This window comes from Rhamphochromis longiceps, linkage group LG11 (genome assembly GCF_057381845.1).
Source record: "Rhamphochromis longiceps isolate RC_006_pf linkage group LG11, R_longiceps_female_GT1.1, whole genome shotgun sequence".
Lineage (NCBI taxonomy): Eukaryota > Metazoa > Chordata > Actinopteri > Cichliformes > Cichlidae > Rhamphochromis > Rhamphochromis longiceps.
In genome coordinates this window covers 25391913-25417660 of record NC_140567.1, presented here as the reverse complement: position 1 = coordinate 25417660, position 25748 = coordinate 25391913, and the positions used below count along the sequence as shown (strand labels likewise).

The following is a 25748-nucleotide window of genomic DNA, read 5'->3' as shown; positions in this document are numbered from 1 at the left end:
TTAAAATGGTTTAGAGACTATTTCTGTGTCTTGTCTCATTTTTATAACCTTTTATAAGAGTTGTAATTTCATTACTACTGTAATTTTAGTCTCACACTAAAATGTAACTAGAATAGTTGCTTCAGGACCTTGGACCTGATCATTTTCAGAGGAATTCTTTTTGGTTTTTGAAGCCTCTTTAACACTGGCCTACAACATTAAACAGTGACATTAAACAGATCACGTAGTTTTACGAGAGCAGTCAGATAAGAGTTAGGCTCACATTAGCTATAGATTTTATTCCTGCAGGGCTACTGAAGAATACGCATGTTCACTTTAAGTTTTCAGTGAAGCGTGTTATTTTATCGATATTTTTTGCTGGACAACGCTGTTTGAGCGTAAATAAGTATAATCCGAAATGAAATTAAAGTGAAAGAGAAACTAGTTATGGGACTCAGTAATAACTCTACAGACAACTTTAAGCTGCTGTTTATGAAAGATCAGATGTCAATTTAGCTTTCTTTAAACACGTAAGAGGGCCTCTCTTTATGAGAAACCTGCTAGACAAATATCAAAGAGCAAAGATTCCTGTCGTTGAGTTGAAATCTATTGGTACTAGGACGCCAGGCACAGACACTGTTGTTATGGTGGTATAAAGCGCCAGTGACTTTCACCAATCACGAAGTCTTCTCGAAGTGGGTGGGACTTGTGTCACTATGGCCAATCAAAAGGCGGGCGGTTACTACTCACAGGCACAGATCACTCGTACACAAAGGAGATTTTAAACAGTGACATTAAACAGTCTTAAAAATCACGTAGTTTTACGAGAGAAGTCAGATAAGAGTTCAAGAGCTAAGAGGCTCACAATATAGATTTTATTCCACCAGAGCTACCGAAGAACGCATATGTTTACCTTATGTTGCATATTTTTGTGTGTTATTTTATTAATACTATTTGCTGGACAACGCTGCTTGAGCCCGTCTGTATCTTTTAAGTGTAACACAAATTGAAGTATGAGAGTAAAATAGGCTCTAGATGAGGTACGAGTTCTTCTTCTTACCCATGAATAGACTTACAGAGCTTCTTTTACACACGTGAGTGAGGGCTTCTCTTTATGAGAAACCTACTAGACAAATATCTAAGAGCAAAGATTCCTGATACGACATCGAGACCTATCGGTACTAGAACACCAGGCACAGACACTGTTGTTACGGTGTGATTCTGTAGGTGCAAAATACGATGTCAGAAATAATGGAAATATTTAAAAATATTCATTTATAATATATTTAAATACATGTACAGCCAATGTATCAACTGAAACCCTTTGAAAGTTATACTTTAAAAGTATAAAAAGGGCATTTTTAGCGCAGTGCATGCCGGATATGCAAATACTTTAAAACTGGCCCGAGTGTTCACCAATCACAACGTTTTTTGAACAAGCCGTCAATGAGTGGGTGGGCGGGATTGGTGTCGTCACAGCCAATCAAATGGTTGACCGTCATGACTGAGTAACAGAAGCGAGATACTTATGATTGGAAAAAATAAGGTACCGTAGGTCTGATCATTTAGAGGATTCAGGTGAAATAAAGGCTAATACTATTCATATCAATGCTGAAATTTGATCGAAACAAGACTACTTAAATGTAATAACTGCCTCTTTCGGATGCTCCCTTTAGATGTCGCTAAAGCGTACCATCTGCATTCATCTCACCGTATTTCGACCACCCACCCTACATCACACTAACCTTGTGCATGTCCTCATTCACTACATCCATGAACTTCCTCTGTTGTTAACGAGTATCTTAAACGAGTAGATAAACAGAAAATCCCTACATGTTTTTTTGCAACTGTTTATTTATATTTTTGTTAGCTGTAGTTGTGTTACATATTGGTAAGGTGCATCGTTTCCCGATATTCCTGCACAGCCCTAAATACATATACTTAAGAAGAGCTAACATTAAAACTATTTAAGGAATAAAAACGAACACACTCTGGAAACTAACTCAGAAAAACATGAAAAAATAAATAAAAAATAACATCTTTTCTTTAATTAGAAGGAGTGAAAATAACACAAGGCTGTCGATTGCTTCACTTCATATCTGTTGTCCTCACTAACGGGTTCATCCAGGGAAAAGCTCCTTTTCCCGCACGGCACTTGAACGCAGCATGACATTCTCCTCTTCCTCTTCCTCAAAATGAGGCAGAAACGCGTTTTACGGGCGTACCAGCGTGAACCAATGGCGCTGAGGGGGAGGAGGGGTTAGACCTTCACGCTAATAAATACCCCGAGCTGCTCATTAACGTCCGCTCTCTTACCCCAGACTAGAAGGACCTCCAGTGGACTTTCAGTACCGTTTCACTCTTTGGCTAACGTCCCCCCCAAAATCGCAAACATGACCAGAAAATTCTTCGTTGGTGGAAACTGGAAGATGAACGGCGACAAGAAAAGCCTCGGGGAGCTCATCCAGACCATGAACGGAGGCAAGGTGGACTCAAATGTCGGTATGTGGCTTCTTCTGACACCATCACCCTTCTTGAATGGGGTTCAGTATTTTTGGCCACTTGTCTCCATATTTTCAGTTATTTTAAGCCTATCTCTGTGTATTCGTATCACAGCTGAATGATCCTCCGCGGTCAAAATGTCAGTTTCATTCAAAATATAAAAAAAATCAATGACAGCGTTGGCGCCGGAGGTTCTGTCTGTTTCAGGCCGTGTTTAATAAAGTCGGGATTAGCGTGAGGTCGTTTTAAACCGAGCTAAATCGTGACCAGCGGCTGGCAGACGTGCCGGAGCTCAGGCGAGGGAAGCTCGGATGGCTTTTTCCATTCATGTCGTGGTGGGTGTGCGTTTGCAGCGGCACGTAGACCATCAGAGCAGATCTGCCTCTGCTGTGGATGTGCGGGGTGCATTCAAGTCAGGCTGGTCGTTAATGGGGTTGCTCTTTCGTCAGCATATTGAGCCGAGTTATTCAGCAGCTTAAGCTTTAAACAGCGCAAAAGTCAAAAACAAGTAAAAAAACGGATGCACTCATTTTATTTCAGCTCTTCACTCGTGTGAGTGTGTAGTCAGTTTTTTCCCAACTTGCCCTGAATGCAGCAGAAGACATTGCCCTGTTGCTGTCTGCTTCCTGCAGATGAACCAGACAGAGGCAGCAGCTGCTGTTTCATTAAGACACTGAGCTCTGCTTATATTTCCCTTATTTAAGTGTATGACACTCTGAAGACAACCTGTGTCTGCTGTCACAGGCCCGTTTATCTCCTCCTGTGTGTTTGTTATGCAACTGCAATGCTGTGTGCACTCACAGGCCTGAGTGCTCAGGACTGAAGTCTGCTCAGACTATCCTTGGACCTTGCTCCCTTTAATGAATCCACCCCATTTTTAGAGCTGAAGTGAAAATGAAGACGAGTTTTTTTTCCCCGTGCTTTTGCCTCTAAAGTCAGAGTTCACCTGTTTCATCCTCAGACCGACCTGTTGGATATTGGATATATTGGATAAACTCTGGATCTTCTGTTTGACCCTTTGAACTGGGGTGCATGGGTTGTCTCTGACCTCTGCTGAATGCAGCCATGGCAGGTGACCTTTTGGAGGCTGAACTCAGACCTTTACTGCAGGGAGACCTGACTGACCTTTGCCAAACTAATAATAACGGGCAGTGTTTAATATAGACTCCATAACCCCAAAGATATAGTTACAATGTGAATGTCAGTGTCTTAACTTTACTGTACTCTTCTTGACTGCTGCAGACTGTACCTCATATTGAACCAGTGCTTCCTGTGGTTTTTATTTTATTTATTTTTTTAGTTCCCAGTCATTCACTTTGAATTTTGCTCACTGGCCCATTAAGCTCTCAGATTATTGATTTTTAAAGATGGATTCAGTTCAGCCTCTTAGTTGCAGTAGTGCTGTGTGGAAAAAAATGTGTTCTTGTGTTTGGCATGGCTCAGATTAGCTGAACTGTAGACGCGCATATATAAAAACACGTCAAACTAATCACTGAGGATGCTTTGATAGTCTAATTACCACTGTTGCTTTTTTCTGTGCCTTTTCCTCATCACAAAAGGCCCATTAATAGCCACTGCCTCTCTGAGGTACCACAAGGAGGTTTCAAACTCTGCTTGATGGATGTCAGGTGGTCATAAATATTCTAATATTGGGTTTTAAGAGTAACTGGATTAACTAAGTGTTTTTCTTTTTCCTCCTTTAACAGAGGTGGTGTGTGGCGCTCCATCGATCTACTTGGACTTTGTCAGGTCCAAACTGGACTCCAAGTTCGGTGTGGCCGCTCAGAACTGCTACAAAGTTCCCAAGGGTGCCTTCACTGGGGAGATCAGGTATTTAATTCAGGTTATTTTTCCTAATTCCTGATTTCACACTCTCAAAATACAGTTAGGAATCTTACAAGGAGTTCTAGTGTCCCTACCTTAAAATTTAAAGCACTTTAAGCCAACTGTTGCTGTGCTTTGTTGCTATATAAATAAATTAATCCAGGGGTGATTTTAGGGGAATCCCAGAGTGTTGCCAAAGTGACCCCCCCCCACCTCTTTTTCACTCTTAACTGGGTTGATTCATTTAACAGTAGAGCACGTGTCAAGGTGAGGACAATCAAATCAATCTAGAATAATGTTCTGAGAGTTACCTCCTACAAATTAACATCAAAGTTTCTTATCCACACTTCCTACAGGGTTGCTGTCAGACAATATTTTCATTAAGTCTAATATTTGTCCATTCATCAAAACTAACTTTACATCCTGCCCCTATCAGTTGTTTTATATTTAACAAGTACATGGGGGCTTCTCTTTATGAGAAACCTACGAGAGAAATATCTAAGAGCAAAGAGTCCTGCCTGATGACACAAGCCTCTCAGCACTAGGACACCAGGCACAGACACTGTTGTAACGGTGTGCTCCTGTAGTTCCAAACATGACGTCAGAAATAAACAAAACATATAAAAATAAACTGCTTATGTGTATGAGTGTATACATATATATGTGTATATACTTATACAGTCAAAATGCCGACTAAAAGCACTTGATGGTTATACTTTGGTTGAATAAGTGCAGTTTTACCAATCACAATGTTTCTTTACAAGGAGTGGGTGGGGCCTAGACTGGTAAAGCCAAACAAGACAGATTGCAGTTTTTCTAATGGGCAGCAGAGGGCGACTCTTCCTGAAGTCTGAGAAAGTGATGCTTCCTTTGGGACCTCAAACATTTTCCTAATGAATTATTGGTCTTGTTCACTAATTTTAAGTCTTATCTCACTTTTGTAAATTATAGCCACATTGACATGGAATTGGATGATGAAACAGGGTGCAGTTTAGGACGGGCCTACTTTGAAATTGACAAGTGACTACAATAGGAGCGTGTGGCCTCTCCCTGATTTCAGAACCACAAAGTCCAAGATGGCTACAGCCAAAAATGCTAAAGTTGAGTCTTCTGAATGTGACATCAAGGTGGCTGTTTCCATCTCTTGTATATACAAACTGTGTCACACTCAGGCAGGGAGGGAGAAAACGTTCATTACAATGGAATTTGTGGAATTCTGATTTATGTTCACTGTGTGATAATCTCGTCTTCCAGCCCTGCGATGATCAAGGACTGCGGTGTGAACTGGGTGATCTTGGGACACTCCGAGAGGCGCCACGTCTTTGGAGAGAATGATGAGGTAACATGGATAGATTTTTTTTTTTATTATTATTTCTTTTTAATGGCAGTCATTTAGATTTTTAAAAAACGTTAAATATTCATCATTGTCTCCTTTGTTGTTAGCTGATTGGTCAGAAGACTGCTCATGCTCTGGAGAACGGCCTTGGCGTGATCGCCTGCATCGGCGAGAAGCTGGATGAGAGGGAGGGAGGCATCACTGAGAAGGTCGTCTTTGCTCAGACCAAGGTCATCGCAGGTAAGCAGCTCACAGGTTTTATGCCAACCTGAGTTCAAATGTTGTAACAGACATTCTTGTACATGCTTGTGCAAGCAAGAGTGTGGTGGATATCCGAACTCTTGTGAAATATAAATCTTATCACACGTCTCTTTCACAGACAATGTAAAGGACTGGAGCAAGGTCGTGCTCGCCTACGAGCCTGTGTGGGCCATTGGCACTGGGAAAACCGCCTCCCCACAGCAGGTAAATATTAGAAATCACTGAATATTTAACTTGCTGTGCTTACAGCCTGCAACACAATGTCACCTGTGTAATATCTCAGGCACAGGAAGTTCATGAGAAACTGAGGGTGTGGCTGAAGACCAACGTCTCTGAGGCCGTTGCCAACTCTGTGAGGATCATCTACGGAGGTCAGTGCTGTGCTGGGTAGCTGTTTTCCTTTGAGTCCCACATCGATCTCTTCTCAAGCGTCATTTCTTCTCCTCAGGTTCTGTCACCGGTGCTACCTGCAAAGAACTTGCCTCCCAGAAGGATGTTGATGGTTTCCTCGTAGGCGGAGCCTCCCTGAAGCCAGAGTTCATCGACATCATCAACGCTAAGGCATAAAATGCGGGCAGTTGCAATGCGACTGGATTAGAGTCCAACTCCAGACGGTCCAGTTCTTCATCCCTCGTTCTCAGCACTTAGTCCTTTTCCCCCTTTTTTTTTTTTTTTTTCATTCAAAGCATTTGTGATGATGTCATTCCCTCATTTTCCTTTTTTTGGGGGGGCGGGGGGTTGTATTCTGTCACAAAGAAAAGGGACAGGCTGACACACACTGTACTGCACTGATAACAGTCAAGTCCACTGAGAACAGTCTGTGCAAACTAGAAGCAACTCAGTGCTCAAGCTGTAAAGGCTGACGATTACACCTTGAGGTGGACGGGCAGTCCACACTTTAAGTAAAAGTTCATGAACTTTTTTTCTGTGTAAAACTGTGTGACAGCTCATGTCGATCAACTCTGTCTTTTTACTGGCGTCTCTTGTGTAATTATGATTGGGGTTTTTTTTGTTTTTTTTTCTGTGGCTTTTACCTCCCTCTAGTTGTGCGTGATCCATTCTCTCATTGGTTGTCCTGCCAAAAGTAAAGTGTCAGTTATGTTCATCACATTGTGTGTCACAGCTGATGGGAATAAGGGTAGGAAAGCTGTAAGGAAACATAATAAATGGTTTAGAGACTCTTCCAGTGCCTCGTCTCTTTCATCACATGCACTTGAGGCTGCTGTGTGTCCATATACACAGTGGTAATCCCAGTGGTATTCTCAAAATGGAGAGGGAGTATCATGTTACAGGAGTGAGGTCCTGTTAGCACAATGCCATGCAGAGAAGAAGTGCAGTGCTATTTTTAATCCCAGCGCTGAGCTAAAACAGACATGGCAGTGAAAGGTTTATGAATCGGGGAAATTAAAGCCAGTTACAAGTTTGTGTAGAGAAATTATTGTTTTTAGACTGTTTACAATTAATAAAAGCAAAAGCACATGGACCACTTCAGTCATGACAACTTGTTTACTGTAAGAAGGCTTCAATAAAACCACTAATCGCTCTCAGGAGGCCTTCATGAGGTCATTTTTGGTCCCAGTTTTTATGCTACTCTAAAATACTCAACACTTATACTCTGTGCAAGACTCGATACATATGTGGCCAGGGCAGATCTCCCCTGAGACATACAGAAGTCCTGTTGTAAATGGTCAGTTAGGTCTATAAATTTCTGAACATTTTATTTATATATATATATCTAGCAGCTGGATAGCGTAGTGGTTAGACTACACGCCTTTGGAACAGAGGATCGCAAGTTCGATTCCTGCCTGGGGCGTCTGTATCCAGTAAGGGTCCTAAGGCTAGACCCCCTATGCTAAGCAAGCCTACCGCAGACATGAGCGAGACAGATAAATATGAAGGCATGCCGGCTCGGACGTCGCCCGGATCAACAAGGTCCGCGTCAGGTGTTGAGGAACCAGGGCACCCTGACGAAAAGTGGGCTACTGGAACAAGAAGGCATCGGTGGGCAAGAGACGAAAACAGGGCGTTGTTGGAATACTACTACGCAAGTAACCCCGGCGGAAGGGGCTACATGAATAGGATGAGGGACCTATGGATTCTTCGATACCCAACATCCACAATGACGGCGAAACAATTAGTAGCTCAGTGTTCCAACATTCGAAAGAAGGGACTGCTCTCACAGCTAGAGATTGACGAGGTACAACACAAATGCTACGGCAAGGAGGAGTCAGGACGCCAGGTCAGGGGGGCGATATCATCACCCCCACCCGAGATTGGGTACATAGCCCCAAGTGCGATAGGAGAAGGATCGTTGAGTGCGAGAGGAACTGACCTGAAAAATAGGATCATGGCCAAGCTTGAAACCTGGATCCCCCGTAGCCGGTTACCAAGATTACGTGAAGTACCCTCAGAAGGTCTGCTAGATGATGTTAATGCAGCACTACGGGCAATACCTACAACCACGATTACCGACACTAACAAGCTGATCTACAATACGGCAGCAGTGATCAGTGAGATGCTTGGCTACAAGTTGAACAGCCACAAGGGGCAGTACCCTCCATGGAGAAGGAGGCTAGAGGGCAAGATCAAAGTAGCACGGAGGGAGGTTAGCCAACTAACGGAGTTGCAGAAAGGTGCGACAAATAAGGTGCCTAAGAAATACAGCAAGCTGTCCATACCTGAGGCCTTGGAAACTGCCAAGCAAAGACTCACAGCCTTGGCCAGCCGCTTGAGGAGGTAGATAGAAGGCAGGAGAATAAACCAGCTGTTCTCCACAGAACCAGCAAAGGTGTACTCTCAGTGGCAAGGGAACAATAAGAGAACAGCACCACCAAGGCTGGAGACGGAGCAATACTGGAAGAGCATATGGGAGAAGGATGCAACCCATAACGGCAATGCTCAGTGGCTAGAGGATCTGAGGGCAGACCACAGCGACCTCCCTGAACAGGGTCCAGTAACCATCACAGTGGCAGATATCCAAGAAAGGGTCTCCAGTATGAAGAGTTGGACAGCACCAGGGCCCGACATGGTTCACGCCTACTGGCTGAAGAAGCTGACTGCACTCCACGAGCGTCTGGCAGCACAAATGAACCAGCTGCTAGTTAACGAGAGACACCCGGAATGGCTAACTGAAGGCCGGACGGTCCTGATCCCCAAGGACCCCAAGAAGGGACCGGTCCCCTCCAACTACCGACCAATAACCTGCCTCAGTACTACATGGAAGCTCCTGTCAGGCATCATATCGGCTAAGATGAACAGGCACATGGGTCAATACATGAGCAGACTGACCAACCTGTGCACTGCCTGGATTGATTACAAGAAGGCCTATGACTCAATGCCCCACAGCTGGATACTGGAATGCCTAGAATTGTACAAGATCAATGGGACCCTAAGAGCCTTCATCAGGAATTCAATGGGGATGTGGCGTACAACACTAGAGGCCAACTCCAAGCCCATAACACAAGTCACCATCAAGTGCGGGATCTACCAAGGAGATGCTCTGTCCCCACTGCTGTTCTGCATAGGCCTGAACCCCCTCAGTGAGATCATTAACAAGACTGGCTACGGATACCGACTACGGAACGGAGCAGTTGTCAGCCACCTCCTGTACATGGATGACATCAAGCTGTATGCCAAGAGTGAACGAGACATCGATTCACTGATCCACACTACCAGGCTATACAGCAATGACATTGGAATGTCGTTCGGACTGGAGAAGTGTAGTCGGATGGTAACAAAGAGAGGGAAGGTAGTCAGAACTGAGGGGATTGAACTACCAGAAGGCAACATTGCAGACATAGAGGACAGTTACAAGTACTTGGGGATCCCGCAGGCGAATGGGAACCATGAAGAGGCCACTAGAAAAGCTGCAACCACCAAGTACCTGCAGAGGGTCAGGCAAGTCCTGAGGAGTCAGCTGAATGGTAAGAACAAGATCTGGGCCATCAACACGTACGCCCTGCCCGTGATCAGGTACCCTGCTGGGGTAATAGGCTGGCCAAAGGAGGAGATAGAAGCCACTGACATAAAGACAAGAAAGCTCCTTACCATGCATGGAGGGTTTCACCCCAAGTCCAGCACCCTGAGGCTGTACGCTAAGCGGAAGGAAGGGGGCCGGGGACTGGTGAGTGTCAGCACCACAGTCCAGGATGAGACAACGAACATCCAAGAATACATTGGGAAGATGGCCCCAACTGACCGAGTGCTCAGTGAATACCTCAGGCAGCAAAAACCCAAGAAAGAGGAGGGAGACGAGGAACCATCATGGAAGGACAGGCCCCTGCACGGTATGTACCACCGGCAGATAGAGGAGGTGGCTGATATCCAGAAATCCTACCAGTGGCTGGACAAAGCTGGACTGAAAGACAGCACAGAGGCACTAATCATGGCAGCACAAGAACAAGCTCTGAGCACAAGATCCATAGAGGCTGGGGTCTATCACACCAGGCAAGATCCCAGGTGCAGGCTGTGTAAAGATGCCCCAGAGACAATCCAGCACATAACAGCAGGGTGCAAGATGCTAGCAGGCAAGGCATACATGGAATGCCATAACCAAGTGGCCGGCATAGTGTACAGGAACATCTGTGCCGAGTATAACCTGGAAGTCCCGAGGTCAAAATGGGAGATGCCCCCAAGGGTGGTGGAGAATGACCGAGCTAAGATCCTGTGGGACTTCCAGATACAGACGGACAAAATGGTGGTGGCTAACCAACCGGACATAGTGGTGGTAGACAAACAGAAGAAGACGGCCGTAGTGATCGATGTAGCGGTTCCGAATGACAGCAATATCAGGAAGAAGGAACACGAGAAGCTGGAGAAATACCAAGGGCTCAGAGAAGAGCTCGAGAGGATGTGGAGGGTGAAGGTAACGGTGGTCCCCGTGGTAATCGGAGCACTAGGTGCGGTGACTCCCAAGCTAGGCGAGTGGCTCCAGCAGATCCCGGGAATAACATCGGAGATCTCTGTCCAGAAGAGCGCAGTCCTGGGAACAGCTAAGATACTGCGCAGGACCCTCAAGCTCCCAGGCCTCTGGTAGAGGACCCGAGCTTGAAGGATAAACCGCCCGCAGGGGCGTGCTGGGTGTTTTTTTTTATATATATATACATACAAAGTACTTCTGTCTCTGATTATAAAAGGGTGGTGTACAATCAACATGTGATTGCTTTCAACACAATCATAGGTCCCTTATCCTATTCAGTAAGAACAAGTTCTGGGCTATCAAAACCTACGCCCTCCCCATGATCAGGTACCCTGCTGGGATAATAAGTTGGCCAAAGGAGGAGATGGAAGCCACTGACATCGAGACCAGGAAGACCACCTTACCATGCATGGAGGGTTTCACCCCAAGTCCAGCATTCTGAGGCTGTATGCTAAGCAGAAGGAAGGCGGCTGGGGGAGTGTCAGTACCACAGTCCAGGATGAGACAAAAAACATCCATGAATACATCAGGAAGACAGCCCCAACTGACCATGTGCTCAGTGAATGCCTCAGGCAGCAGAAACCCAAAAAATAGGAGGAACCATCATGGAAGGATAAGTAAGCTCCTGCACGGTATGTACCACTGGCAGATAGAGGAAGTGGCTGACATCCAGGTCCTACCAGTGGTTGGACAAAGTACACAGCAAATTCAAAAGTGTTAAATGTTTTGGTGTTAATAGTCTTCTTGCAAAAGTAGAGTTAATTTTACTCTAAGTAGAGTCACATTCTTTTAATGTAACTCTGAGGTGTAAAATGATAGTAGTTAAAATCGAGTGTTAAAAATGAGTGTTTCTCTGTCAAATCTGGAGGTGTTACAATGGAAACATTAACTCTTGACCTCTTAACTCTGAACTCCTAGAGGGGCCATGACACCAACAGAGTAAATTCACAGACTCCGCCCCCAGCACGGCTCCAATCGAAGCTGAAGTGAAGCCGTTTCAGAACATTTTGCTCTACATATTTGAGTTGTTTGCCATGCTTGGTAAGTCATTTTTTCAAAGATTGTTTCAATTATTTCTATTAGCTTTTACTTCTGTGGCTCTTTGGAGTTGAGACAAAGCTGTGTGAAAGGCATTAGCCATGTTGCTCGGTGATAGCATAATATTCTGTTTTAGCTAGCTGAAAGGTATTGTTTGCAGGCAAATACCACAGCCTTGAAAAAAAGCTTGCATGTGAATTTTCAGTCAAACTTTTGGTCAAATACACCTAAAACAATGTGTAGAATGTGAAATGTTGGTATAATGGTGCTACTTGAAGCCTGAAAACGATCGCCCATTAAAAAAAACGAGCAAACAGCAGTAGCAGACGTCCTGACTGGATTCTACGTTAGCATAGATCCCTCCAGAGTTTTGTGCACACGGTTTAGGTAAAAATTAAAAAGGTTGAGGTTTTACATTTAGTTCAGTATTACCTGTTGCCTGTGTCCTTGTCTTTTGGGAAAATACTTTACACAAGTAATGGCTCAAAGAGGATTCCTTTTTTTTTTTACTGTGCTGCAATTGTTTACTGGATTATTTGTGCCAATAATTAGTCTCAACTAATTTTTATTCAATCTCCACACAGGATATGCTTGTGAAGATGGAATATGGGGGAGAGCAGAAGTGCGTTGAAGTTCCACAAAGGGATGAATGAAGGACATGCATATTGTATTGAAGAAATAAGTGATGAGAATGCTGTTATTTGCATTTACCATGTCAGACCTTTTGATAAACAAAATTCTAATGAAAGTGAGAACATGTATACTGTTACATCTTTCAGAAAATGTTTTGAAATTGTGGTGCACAGTTCAGAATAAATGTTTTTCAAAAACCATTGCGTCTTTTTAGTAAATGTTTATTTCCAAAAGAAATTTCTAGAAGTTCAGAACAGTAAAATTCCTGCTTTTTAGAATGAATTAGAAGATAACTCTTACGTAGTTAAACTAAAATACTCTTTGAGAGTTAATATATAAACTCTTAACACCAAGTGTTAAATTATCAACTCCAGACAGATTTGGTGTTTAACACTAAATCAGAGTTAACGTACCAACTCTCCAAAAAGAGTTAAATTAACACTCTCTGGTGTGGACCCATATAGACACTTTAATAGTGTTGAAATCAAATCCGACAGTGTTAATTTGGACATGCTGGATTTGCTGTGTAGATGTGTGATTGTCAACAATCAAGAGATGCCCTCATGAAAGGAAATGCAAAAGGTTTACAAGAAGGTGAAAAACACTTGTTACACTCAAGAACAAGAAGGTCAGATTTGACTTTAAAAGAGCCTGCACAAGCCTGAAAAATGCATAGATGAAACCAGCTTTTGGCAGAACGATGTGAAGAAAAAAGTATGGATAAAGCAAAGAAATAGGTCATCAAGCATACCGAAAGGAATGGCTGCCAGTGGAACCAGGCCACTGATTTTTATTGATGATTTCTTAGGGCGAGAGGCAGGGTACACCCTGGACAGGCCACTAGTCTGTCGCAGGGCTAACACATAGACTATTCACACCTATGGGCAATTTAGTGTATCCAGTTAACCAAACCCCACTAACTGCATGTCTTTGGACTGTGGGAGGAAGCTGGAGTACCTGCAGAGAACCTACACAGACACGGGCACAACACACAGAAAGACCCTGGCCTGATGGTGCAATTGAAGTCAGGACATTCTTGCTGTGAGGCAACAGTGCTAACCACTGTGCCACCATGCTGCCCTTATAATAACTATAATTTCCACAATTTCTCCTTTAATCCTGGGACTCCTTTCCCTCCTGCCTCCTCTCTTTGTTGTGGTTGCTGTTTTGTTGACATGTATGTACCCAAGCTCTTTACACTTCTTCCCTCACAAGCTTTTCCCAGAGTTGGGGCAATGAGTTCAGGGGTTTGTTGACATATGGGTCCTTATATGGAGGCAATGATTGTTATTTCCTAACTGAAAACTTCAAAAACTGAGTTGAAAAAGTTGCTGGAATGAACAGGAGAAATCAACTGAACAGGCTTACAGCTGATATCCTGCTGTGAGCAATATCGGGGCCAGGCCTGAACAGGAAGGGCTTTGAAGCTGGGATGATGAAGTGAATGTATGTGAGAGTGTGTGTGTGTTTTGTCAGCAGACAAGAATAAACAGCCAAGAAAAAACCCCAGGATCATATACAATATTTTAAATAGAACTTGTCTGAAAAAATGAAGTAGGCTAAAAATACATAAATCTAAAAAGCTACACGGCATACCCTGATATAACAGCTGAGAAACAAACTCACTGATATCTGTCAGTCTCTAAAGGGTTATAAAACCTTTTATAAGACTTATCTACAAATTAAGAAAACCTGGAACAGCAGTGAAGCTTCCCAGGAGTGATCAATCTATCAAAATTACTCCAAGAGTACATCAATGACTCATCCAGGAGGTCACAAAAGAACCCAGAACATCTAAAGAACTGCAGGCTTCACTTGCCTCAGTCAGAGGATCAGAGTTCATGATTTAACAACAAGAAAGAGGCTGGGCAAAAATGGCGCACATGGGAGAGCGCTAACCAAAAAGATCACACATTTGCCAAAAAAACATCTTGATGATCTCCAAGACTTTTGGGAAACTGTTCTGTGGACTGATGAGACAAAAGCTGAGCTTTGTAGAGGGTTTGAGTCCTGTTACATCTGACATAAAATTAAAACAGCATTTCATAAAAAGAACATCACACCGACACTCAAACATGATGGTTTTAGTGGGGCTGCTTTGCTGCTTCGGGACCTGGATGATTTGCTGTAATTGAGGGAACCGTGAATTCTGCTCTCTACCAGAATATCAGGCTTTCTTTTCTGTGCTGAAGTTCAAGCACACTGGTGTTCTGAAGAAGGACATATTTTTTATTAGCATTGATATTAAAAAATGTAAGTGTCACAAATATTCAAAAAAGAGGAAACTTCTTTTTAACAGCACTGTTTATAATATTTAAATTGAACAGAAATCATAGTAAAGAATGTTTTTTTATTTTATCATCAAGGCGTAACGTTTATTCTTGTCCTCCACGCCATAAGGTGGCGCTGTTTTCTCGTGTTGCACATTTCTCACCTCACTAGTTTCATGTCCGTGTTTACAATCCAAGCGTGACGTTCACGGACCCGCACAAATACGTGTTCAGGAGCCACCGAGAGCTGGCAGCCTCCCGTCTAAATGTCCAGGATGCATTCACTGAAAGCTTTTCTGAGCGAGAGGCTGATGGTGGCCGCGGAGGAGATATTTGGAGCGGTTGAAAAGACAATAGCCGAATACAAAGAGGAGCTCTGTCGTTCAAAAGATCTGGAAATCAGCCGTCTCAGATTGGAGCTGAAGCTTCTCAAGGCAGGTAGGTTTGAATTAAACCCGCTTTATAGCCAAACCCGTGCAGCTTTTCCTTATAATGTCTGTATATTGAGTTAAAAATGAATAACTCCGGCGTCTTTTGTCTTTTGCTCAGAGCCTCCATCAGACAAATGTCTTGCAGCCCAGCTGCTGCAGCAAACCTATCACCGCCACCGTCCTTCTCCTCCTCCTCCTCTTCAGTCAGACCCTGCAGTGGATGCTTCTGAGCCTGAGGCCGAGCCTGAGCAGTGCGAAGAAGAGGAGGAGGATGGAGGCAGCAGCCTGGGGCAGATGGATGAGGAGCATCCAGAGACTTCAGAGGTCAAAAAGGAGGAGCAGCAGAAGAGCCACAGGGACTTCTGGATGGGTCACGATGCTGACCAGCTCGAAGCCCTCGAGTCAGACATCAAAGACTTCATCTCCTCTCCTTCCAGTCTGAAAGCCAGTCTGCAGGACCAAGCCTTACATTTCCACCATTACCACCATCACCACCACCTCCACGGCAACGAGGAGGGCAAAGACAAACCCTACAGCTGCTCCGTCTGTGAAAAACGCTTCAGTAACTGCTCCCACCTGGCAGCTCACATCAGGACTCACACGGGAGAGAGGCCGTACAGGTGTGAAATATGCAGCAAGACCTTCATCACGACGAGCGCTCTGAACAGACACCAGACGATCCACACCGAGGGGAAACGCTTTGTGTGTAACTGCTGTGGCAAATCCTTCAAATGGATGGAGTCTCTCGGCAGACACGTTAGAAGTGTGCACAAGAGGGAGAATGTGGTTCAGGATCCATGAATGTGTAAAATTATAATCACGTAGTATTTACCTCTAAAGAAAAACACACGATGAGCTCGAACAGGGAATGTAAAGTGTGAAATGTTAGTTGTGGATTATGTTGGCAAATGTGCATGGATTTCATTATGCCTTGTGTGCATAAACTGTAGCAGCAGTAGATGATGTGAAAATAAACTTTTATAAACTGCTTATAACCTTAGATCGATCCTTTCAGAATAAAATATTGATTAAAAACCTGTTTTGTTTTTATGTCTTGTGTTCTCTGCTTTCCACGGTCAGTTCACGTGAAGGTCTGGCTCAAAACAGGACTTTGGGGGACAATTAGTCCACATGTGTGTTACCTTAACTAAAATAATTTTTACTTTAAAATGCTTAAAATATTTTTACCACAGTTCTTCTGAAACTCCTAAAGGGGAAATGCCCAAAACCTGTTTTCTATATGGGAAAAATCCTGACATATTCTTCCTTTTAGCTGAATGGGATGTGTGAGTCTTTTTGCTGCAGGAATATAAAAAGCAGAAGGAAAAAAGTTACACTTCACTCCACTAGGTGGAGCTTTTCCTTCATAGTTTCCCATCAATCTTAAGTATTTGGCAGGGTTCATATCGCCTCCTGTCCAATATACTCCATGTGGATTTATTTTCTGTGAGCTGGTGAACTCGCATATTAAAAATATGAAGGTAGTCTAGTCACCACATAATATAGGCCTCTGCACCATAAATGCATGCACAAGAAGCAGTGCTGAGGAAACTCTTCTGATTTTTAAACTACAAATACCAAAAGTATTTGTTGTAAAGAATGAGCCATAATTATACATTATTGAATTCATGTATTCACTGAGTTATTTTAGGGACCAAGAGGGATTATCTATGAGCCCATTATGGTTTAAACAGGGATGTTTATGGTTTCTTTAATGTTTCTCTTTGTGTTTATCATCAATAACAGATATTTTACGTGATTTAATGTATTTCATTTATATGTTTGAATCATTTTGATGCAAAAACAAGTTAATCCCACTCATCTCCATCATCACTTTGGGATTCAGTGTTTCCACAGCAGTAAATCTTGCTACTCCAGACGTGTTAGCCATCGTTCACTGTAACATCAACATAGTTGTAGTTTCTCTGAATATTGCACGGCGTAACTTGGGGTGAATTTGAAGTGTCTAGTCCTGGGACGACTGCGGCATTGTCTTAACACACAACTGAATACTCCAGACTAGCAAACTGGTCTAAAACTGCTTTTGATGAGCAGCACCTGGCTTTTGCATACCCTCTAAATTCCCATGGAAACATTAATAACACACTTTACTCTTCACCTGACTGCATATATGAAACAATCTGCTAAAAAGAATCAGATTAAATTCTACTGAAAGCAGTATTAAGGTCACATTATTTATTCTTCATGGAGGCTTGATTTATGCCTCACAAATAACTGAATTAGGCCTGTTTCCTGTCATACATGTGATGCTAGTTAAGCTGAAGACAGCCCAGTAAGTCATGACAGTACTGTTACTTGTACATTTACACCCTCCTTCTGTCTGGAGGACAACTTTGTGTCATTTGTACTTCGTGTACTTGGCTCCTGGCGAGAGACTAAAATGAGAAGTGGTATGAACTAATTAAAACTTGGCTGCTGGGAGGTGGGTTGGTAGCACACTGTCCTGGCTGATGGTGTGTGTAGTAATCTCCAAACTCATGGGCAGACTTGGCAGATATGCCTCTGACTGTAAAATGATATGTTTTCTCCTGCTGACTAAAAGTTTGTAGATCTTGACTGTATTTTGCACCTCATGCTCAAAGTTATACAACTCTGAGCTCCTACCAGGTTTTAAAAAGAGATTATGGCTCACGTTGACTTTATCGCTTTGGTTTAAAGGCACATTTGGACATTCAAGTACTCAAAGTTATACCAAATTATTGTCGTCCTATCATCCATCCATCCATCCATAGCCACTTTCTTAGGTCTGGGTCTGAATAGTGGGGGCAGCCAACTCAATTCTTCCAAGGAGACAACAAGGCTTCCCAAGCCTGCTGAAGGATCTAATCTCTCTGATGTATTCTGGTTTTTCCCCAAGGTCCTCTCCCAGTAGGAAAGGCCTGAAAAACCTCACCTGGGAGGCACCCAGTAGGCATCCTAGTCAGATGGATAACTAGGATCCAGATATCCCTCCACCTTGTCATGATGAAGGGGTCTGTGCGCCTGTGTAATGCCAGGAGATATATTGTGAGGGCCAATTTACCGCTGGAAGGGTCTCCCAAGCAAAACTGCTTCTGAGTGAGGGGTCAGACAAGAGCTATTCAGAAAACCCCTATAAAGGGAAGAACAAGGGATCTGTTAATCCTCCCCAGGGTAGAGTTGCCTTGGTCCCACCCTGTAGCCAGAAAGAGTAACATGCACCCAGTCCCTCATAAGCCCACCATGTACAGGAGGGGCAGTCTGATCCCCAGTCGCCAAAACCTGTTATAAGGACACTGAACACTGTCACCTCTTTGGTGGGGGCATGTATACAAGTAGTTTCTGTGAGCCAGAAGCTCAAGCATCAGACTGATTTAAGTCACTGATTGATCTGTGTGATGCCAAAGAGAGGATACCTTTAACTCCTTAACTCATAGTGTATCATATTTGATACATTGAAAAACGGGAATAAATATCTCACCACATTTTTAGGCAATAAATTGCAAAAGAAAAAGAAATAAAAGGCCAGATGTAACAAATATGTAACAAATTCATTTATATGTTAATCTATATATCTTTTTTTTTTTAAGTCAGGAGGTTCAATAAATGTTGAATTAAAAAAAAAGAAGAATTATTTGATAGTTCAGGCTTTAAACAGTTAATATGGCAAAAATGTAGCTCAGTGAAAAGCATCACCTGTGATTTTTTTAAAAACATAATAAACCAAAATATAAGCTGCATAAAAAGGACAGCTACAACAAATTTAAATTTCTGAGAAACTGGAACAACATGCTTTGAATTTTTACTCAAAATAAGGGAAACGGTTTCCTCAGTGTGGCGTGCAGGCACAGAGCGCAGCACACAGGGTGTTCAACTCTAATTAGTATTTCAGGGTCTGGACAGGGGTGTAACATTTAGGAGACCACAGAACTTTTTGCTATTTTTGATCTTTAAAAAAATAGTTTGAAATAACGGTTTGATTCACCAGGAAACACAAAGACGTTTTTCACCAGCTCCTCACTCCATTTTTTGGCATCATGTGGCCATTATCTATACTCAGGGGTTACATTGGGACTTGTTGTTGCGAGCAGCTGTGACGCAGCATTTTCGCCTCCTAAAAAGTTTTCAGTGGGAGATACATTTAGTCACTTCTTCAGTCGTTTCTCGCACTGGAAATGCTACGTCCTGGATGACTGAGCATGCATCAAGACAGCATCTTGGCCTGTTTGTCAGCGTACACATGCAGCAGCAGCAGGGTCGAGTATTTTGTGTTATGTGAAGCTGATATACGTGTTAATCAGCCCATTTCACGGTGTAGGTAATAAAGCTAAGTTCAGGTGTGCAGCAGTAACTGCCCTGTGACCTCTAAACATGAAACATGCAGTGCTTGCAAGCGAGCTGTGTTTGAAGATGTGTTTGTGTTTAGTTTATTTTTATTTCTTGCCTCTCATCCAGACCTGGTTTGGACCCAGCAAGTGCAAAGCCAGACCAGGCCTTTTTGGACAGGAATGTGCCAAGTTTGGTTTGGTAGATGTGTTAATTGTACGCAGTTTGAGGTCAGGATTGGTTTCTTAATATGACTTGATTTGTCTTCCTACTTTTAACTTACTGCAGTTGCCTTGGAATAAAAGCTCTGCTATAAGTAAATTACTGTCAGGGGCTTACTTTAACCGAGATATAGCCCTCAGAGTTTAATCTTTAAATCAGACATTTCCACCAAGTTACTTTGGGAGTTTTGCATGTAATTGGTTTTGTTAGTGTGTTTGTCCGTTTGTTTGTTTGTTTGTTAGCAGTCTAGTGTCCACAGTCTCAAGTATATCGTTTGAAATTTTGTGTGATTGTAGGTACCAATGACAGCTCGAGCTGATTTAACATGAGTGGAAATTGGGTCAATGTCATATCAAATGTGAAAATCAGTGAAAATTTTATATTACCCCCAATTTTTTAGGTGAAATAAAAAGAAACTTCAATTCTAGACCAGTTTAGAAGTTCCAGCCTCAGTTTCCAGAGTCAGTAAGTCAGTCTCTCCAGTGGAGTTCTTCACTAGGTTAGTTTTGGACTAGGCTCTATTCAAGTCTGGGAATTTGGCTGACAGACTTCAATATATAGACAGGTTTAATAAGTCAGTAAATTAATCTAAATGCTGCGTTTCTAAGTTCAGATTTAGGTTGATTTAAAATGCTTCCAGATTGTAAATGTGGAAAAAGCTCAGCAGGCACACTTCACGTCTCATAATAATGTCGAACAACATTATTTTATCGTACTCTCACTTATTGGAGAGAGACCCGCTGAGAGCTCTCATGCACACACAGGTGCTCCTTTCAGTAAACCACTTACAACAACTGTGCCGAGGAGACAATTAAAATAATGACACAATAACGACTTCTGGAGTTTCTACTACAAATCATTTTTATAAAGGACTTGGATTTAGGGAAAGATGCTATGGGACAATTTTCATGAAGTGTGAATACAAAAATGTCTCAACAGCGCAGATGACCTTGTTTTGTGACATCGCACCTCTGGTGTTTGGTAGAACCTCTCAGAAAGTACTTACCTTAAACTCTGTGCTCATATTAAATGTTTCAGGTACAGTCATGAAAAAGAAAGTACTCCCAATTTCAATTTTTAAATGTTATGTGTTAAGATGTAATTGAAAATAATAATCACCTTTAGCAGCAATAACGTGAAGTTAAAGCTTTCTTTATGAATTTATCAGTCTCTCACGTCGCTGTGGGGAAATTTTGGCTCAGTCTTCAGTTCAGTGTGGGTTCATTTGTTTATTCACAGCATTTCAGTCGCCTCTATTCTTTTCTTTTTCAGTCATTGTGTTGTACATTTGCTGCTTTTGCATGGGATCATCATCCTGTTGCACAACCCAATTTCAACCAAGCTTTAGCTGTCGAACACAGATATATTTGACTCAAGAACACTTTGGTATACAGAGGAGCTCATGGTCGACTTAACGACTGCAAGGTACCCCCAGGTCCTGTGGCTGCGAAACAAACCCAAATCCCCCTGTATGTGTATCACACATATTCATCTGAAAACTATCCAACCACTATTTGACAAAAGAAAAGATGGCTTTTATGTGTGCTTTGTTTTATAATTTCACTTGACAGATCTCTGCTGAACATCATTACTTTCTTTCTTCAGATGTTTTTCCTGCATTCCTTTTTGTTTTTTGAGCGTGACCACTGCAGTCCTTCAGCCGCTCCTGAAACCTACAAACATGAACGAACGTGTGCTCATTTGGACCCACTGTGAAATAATTTATCACCATCAAAAGCTTTCTGTCCACTTCTTGCTCTGTGCTGGCATCTTATTCATCTACAAATGCATTTGGTAAACCCGTGCTTTTAAAATGTGTTGAATTTCATAAATATTTCAAATCAGACTACTCTGTCTTTAATAACAATGTGCCCTTCACATCATGTTCAAACCCAGCGCTGCATTTGCTCCAACACACGCACTACCACATGCTGATCCTCACAGTGACTGAGTTTTTTTTTTTATCCCTTTCTGCGCCTTTGACTCACCAACGCACCACTGCTTCCATTTCTATTCGAATAGGCACTCTAAAACTCAGCTCTCTCATTTGTCCAGTCACCTTTGCCATTCTTTTTATTTGTTTTAAACCTGACTTTAAAAGACTCGCATGGCGGTGATGGCACCCAGACATATGTAGTCACCCCTGCCTTCTTGAGCTGGTTGCTATGGTTTGTGTTCAGCTATGGCTAGTAGTAAAATAAAAGGTGTAATAAATGTTCAATCCCCCTGCTTTGGATGATCTGTCCTCAAAGAATCATTGCAGACCATATGTACACATTCTTGCAAGTTTCACACATGTCTGCATTGCTGGCTTGGAGATAACATAATGCAGCGTGTGTAAATATTCAATGAAATACAATCTGAGTTTCAAGTAATCATGCTGCTTTTTCAAATGAGAAATCGGTGCCCCTTCCTTTTTTTTTTCTTTTGCTGTTTCTCTTCACATCCTTTGCGTGCAGCCGCACCCAATCCTACATTTCAGCCAGACATCTCACATTTGAAATGACTTATAACACCAGCCAATTACAGTCTGTGTTTTGGGGTCTGGCTCATCACTCCCTGCAAATATGATACACATAGAAATGTTGGAGCGATGAGCTAAACATCCCTTTGAAGGACACAGGTGGATGTCGGGGTGGTGGAATGGTTGAAACAGCAGGCAGTGATGCAGGGAAATTCTGCAGCTTAAATAGAATGACAAACCGAGAGGGTGTTTTTCAGCTTGGACTGCTTGCCTAAGCTAGCTCGTAGGTTTGCCATCATTTGTGTCAGTGCACATGTCGACGTCAGAGAGCGAGGTGGCACGGAGGATGGTTGTTATACTGTGGAAGCATTTGCAGTGCATTATTTGTGCCATACTTGTCTGTTATCTGTTTCACATTCTAAAGAAGCACCTGCACTGGTGCCCCAGCTATCAAAGGGAGAGAGGTGACGTACACCCAGGACTGTTGCCCTTACCAGGGTTCAGGGAAATCTAATGAAAATCTTCACTGGATCAGATTCTGATAACATCATTGCTTGTCCAGCTGTAGTTCCCTGTGTCTGATGTAGAAGTTTTTAATCGAACTGGATTGCAAATCTCATTTGGAAGTGTGTCCCATATCCAACTATTAACATTAACTTTTCATGGATATTTTGACCGCAGGAGAAACCTAAGCTCTCAGAGAAATCTTGCACAACATCGGAAAACTATGCAAACTGAAAACACAGAAGAGCCTCACCCGAGTACAACTCCAAGAGGCAAAATATGTGGCTAGGATCACTAAAGCAAAACGTTTTATCAACCCTCTTCATAAAATGCTAGTTTAACTTTTACTAAAGAAAATCATATTTCTGTTTCGATGCTGAAATGGTGAAGATGTTGTCAAACCGATGTGCAGTGGAAGGAGGCAGAGGCCTCTCTGGTCCAATTCTCACTCTGATCACCCGCCTGTTGTCTACAACTGCTTAAAGATGCTCAGCAACGCCTCAAGATCATCCACTGGGATCATCTTCTCTGGGCTGCAGTGAGCAAGAGGTCAGGGGAGATTGATTGTCTGGGTGAGAGAAGGTGAAAAAGCCACAGACTCAGTTCTCCGCCAGCAATTGTGCCACTTTGCAGTTTGCCTGTCATTGCCGCAGGCTGGGACGACACTCCAATAGATGAATGAGATGTTGGGGGATTTGTTCAAGTAGAAGTTTCACTGACCAGGGTGAGTGTCTCTCCCAGTAGATTTCAGAATCACTATGAGAGTGTTGAGGCTTCAGGGCTATGAAAGGTACGACTAACAGAGGAGCCACAGTACGAGACTGAAACAGTAAAAGTGGACAATGAAAGGGAGAGTTAACAGGTGTGATCATGTGATCAGCAGCGGGGAAAAACACGACAGCTCCAAAGGGACAAGAAAGATGACTGTGGTGCAGATATTTTAGAGGAAGAAGCAAAGCGTGTTATAAAACTCTCTCTTAGGCAAAACAGCTGAATGAAAACGGAACATGTGGAGAAGAAGATATTTTTGCTGGAGGAAAATTTGGAACAGGAACTAAACCAAATTAGTCACTGCGAGTTCAAACCCAAACATATGACACTGAAACTTCACATAGTCTGTGGCACCATTTGAACGTTAGTGCATCATATTTGGCTCTTCGTCTGTTCCAGGTCTCGCTTCTCAGATTCTTGAATACTGATGAAGAGCTTATATTTTAAAACATGTGTTTCTACTATTATGAACTTTATTTTGAATAAATCTGAAATAGTATGCAGCAACCCTGACATTGTGCCCATCCACTTAAATACATGGAAAGAGCTTCCAAGGGCTCATAAATGATTATAGCACGTAGAACATGCATAAACTTCTTTGAGTGTTAAATCTGGCCCTGTTATTTTTGTGTGTTAAGTGTGTTGATCTGTGACCTTATACAGTAATTTACTGTAAACAAAATTAAAGCAAATTAGTATCATGTCATGTATTGCTGTACTTATGCAATTACAGCAAGATGTGAGATGATATAGAGAGCTAAAAATTATTAAACTGATAGCCAAACGAAATGGATAAATCGGTGAAACTGGTCATTAAACATAATGAAATGAATGGCAGTTACATTGAGTAGAGTGTAACTGCAAGGTTATGAATGGTTGAAACACTAATCTAATAAAGACGGTTTAACAAATGGTGACCTGAAAGTTCTCCGGGTTAACTGGATTTATTTAAGCAGGAAAGGTACTGGTTTCTGAGTCCATCTGCTGAGGCTGGAAAACATGACAGTCACCTGAGGCAAACTCCTGGGAATTCTTTCCTACTTCTGAGATGAAAGTAGCAAAAACCAAAATTATTTTTGGGGCAACTTTTGGCTGGCTACAGATGGGAATCAATCCCTACAGACTCCTTTGTTAAAATGTCCAACTTTATAGTATTAAAAAGCATCTTTACAGCCTGGTACAAAAAAGGTTTTGTGTTCATGGGTAGTTTCTCTATGGAAGCTTCCACCACTTAAAGGCAAAAATTAATCAATACATAAATTGCCATCTATAAGTCAAATTTTCTAGTTGGGTATCTCTAAATTTCTACTTACTAACTCAAACATCTGAGAAAAGAACTAAAAATGTAAAAAAATAACTAGAAATCTTGAGTTATTAAGCCACGTTTTGAGATAACTTTACATTTTAGTTTAGATTTTTCAGTCAGGAAGCTCCAAGAATGTTTTATTTTTAGTGGTGAGAATAAACTTCCATTTTCCCTTTTCTTAAAAAAAAATCTATGAGTGGGGAAATTTTTTCATAACTCATTCACCTGGATCCAGGGGCGTGACCGTTTTGATTGACAGGTGTTCCCATCTGAGCCTGTTAGACCTCACGCATGAGTTTGAGTCAATACACTGGACTTTTTCATAATGTGTGAACTGTTGAATCTTTACTGGATTATCTTACTGACATTATGTCTTGTTGTGTGATGCAGATCACCTGAGAGGTTTGCGGGTCAGTTTTGGTGAGTGAAATTCTAGCATTTTAGCTAACTGTTTCCTAGCACCCATTCACTTTATGAACATAGCTTGCTAACCAAGCTAAATAGGGTTAGGTGAATAACTTAGCACGTCTCCCTTTCATCTGTCACTTCTGGATTCAAAGTCACTACATAGATGTAGTCACGGTGACTACATCTATGTTTTATACTGTCTAAGGACATTACCCATTGGTTTGAAACATCAACCTTAGCCATTTAGCTGACGCCATGTTGCTTCTTGGGGGCCAGTATGTGGACAAAACGTTTGAGTGCTAAGCTGTCAGTTGTTTATCAAACTGTATCAGATGCAGATACCTACTAATTACTTATTAGCAGGTATCTAAATACACTAAGAAAACTTTACTCACCTGACTTCTTGCCAGCGGTCTGGCTGCCCTCCTCTGACCTCTGGGTGAAAATGCCCTGTTGATGCCAAAGAGCGGCTACAATTTTCTCATTGTGTTAGAAAATCTCAATAGATTTGCATTTTCTGAAATTCTCATGCACCAGCAGCCACACCACGCACAAAGTCATTGAAATCACCTTTCT

General features: G+C 42.4%; 2 protein-coding genes, 1 long non-coding RNA gene and 3 other non-coding genes across 6 annotated transcripts; 3 read left to right on the top strand and 3 right to left on the bottom strand.

Moving 5' to 3' along the window:
- Positions 1–513: 513 nt before the first annotated feature.
- On the bottom strand, positions 514–569 carry LOC146659300 (U7 small nuclear RNA). The gene has a single exon (XR_014913871.1). It is a non-coding gene; the product is annotated as a U7 small nuclear RNA (small nuclear RNA).
- A 510-nt stretch (positions 570–1079) lies between these two features.
- On the bottom strand, positions 1080–1135 carry LOC146659299 (U7 small nuclear RNA). Its single transcript, XR_014913870.1, has one exon. It is a non-coding gene; the product is annotated as a U7 small nuclear RNA (small nuclear RNA).
- Positions 1136–2267: 1132 nt separating this feature from the next.
- LOC146659297 (triosephosphate isomerase B) lies at positions 2268–7083 on the top strand. Its single transcript, XM_085423276.1, has 7 exons — positions 2268–2481; positions 4188–4311; positions 5560–5644; positions 5749–5881; positions 6021–6106; positions 6186–6273; positions 6351–7083. Exons 1-7 carry the CDS (start codon positions 2373–2375, stop codon positions 6467–6469), a joined length of 744 nt encoding a protein of 247 aa, XP_085279402.1. The 5' UTR covers positions 2268–2372; the 3' UTR covers positions 6470–7083.
- LOC146659298 (U7 small nuclear RNA) lies at positions 4766–4821 on the bottom strand. The gene has a single exon (XR_014913872.1). It is a non-coding gene; the product is annotated as a U7 small nuclear RNA (small nuclear RNA).
- A 4650-nt stretch (positions 7084–11733) lies between the features above and the next one.
- Positions 11734–12691, top strand: LOC146659296 (uncharacterized). Its single transcript, XR_014913661.1, has 2 exons — positions 11734–11861; positions 12443–12691. It is a non-coding gene; the product is annotated as an uncharacterized LOC146659296 (long non-coding RNA).
- Positions 12692–14938: 2247 nt separating this feature from the next.
- LOC146659295 (uncharacterized) lies at positions 14939–16222 on the top strand. Its single transcript, XM_085423262.1, has 2 exons — positions 14939–15199; positions 15311–16222. The coding sequence occupies exons 1-2, from the start codon at positions 15028–15030 to the stop codon at positions 15991–15993; spliced, it is 855 nt and encodes a 284-aa protein (XP_085279388.1). The 5' UTR covers positions 14939–15027; the 3' UTR covers positions 15994–16222.
- Positions 16223–25748: the final 9526 nt, after the last annotated feature.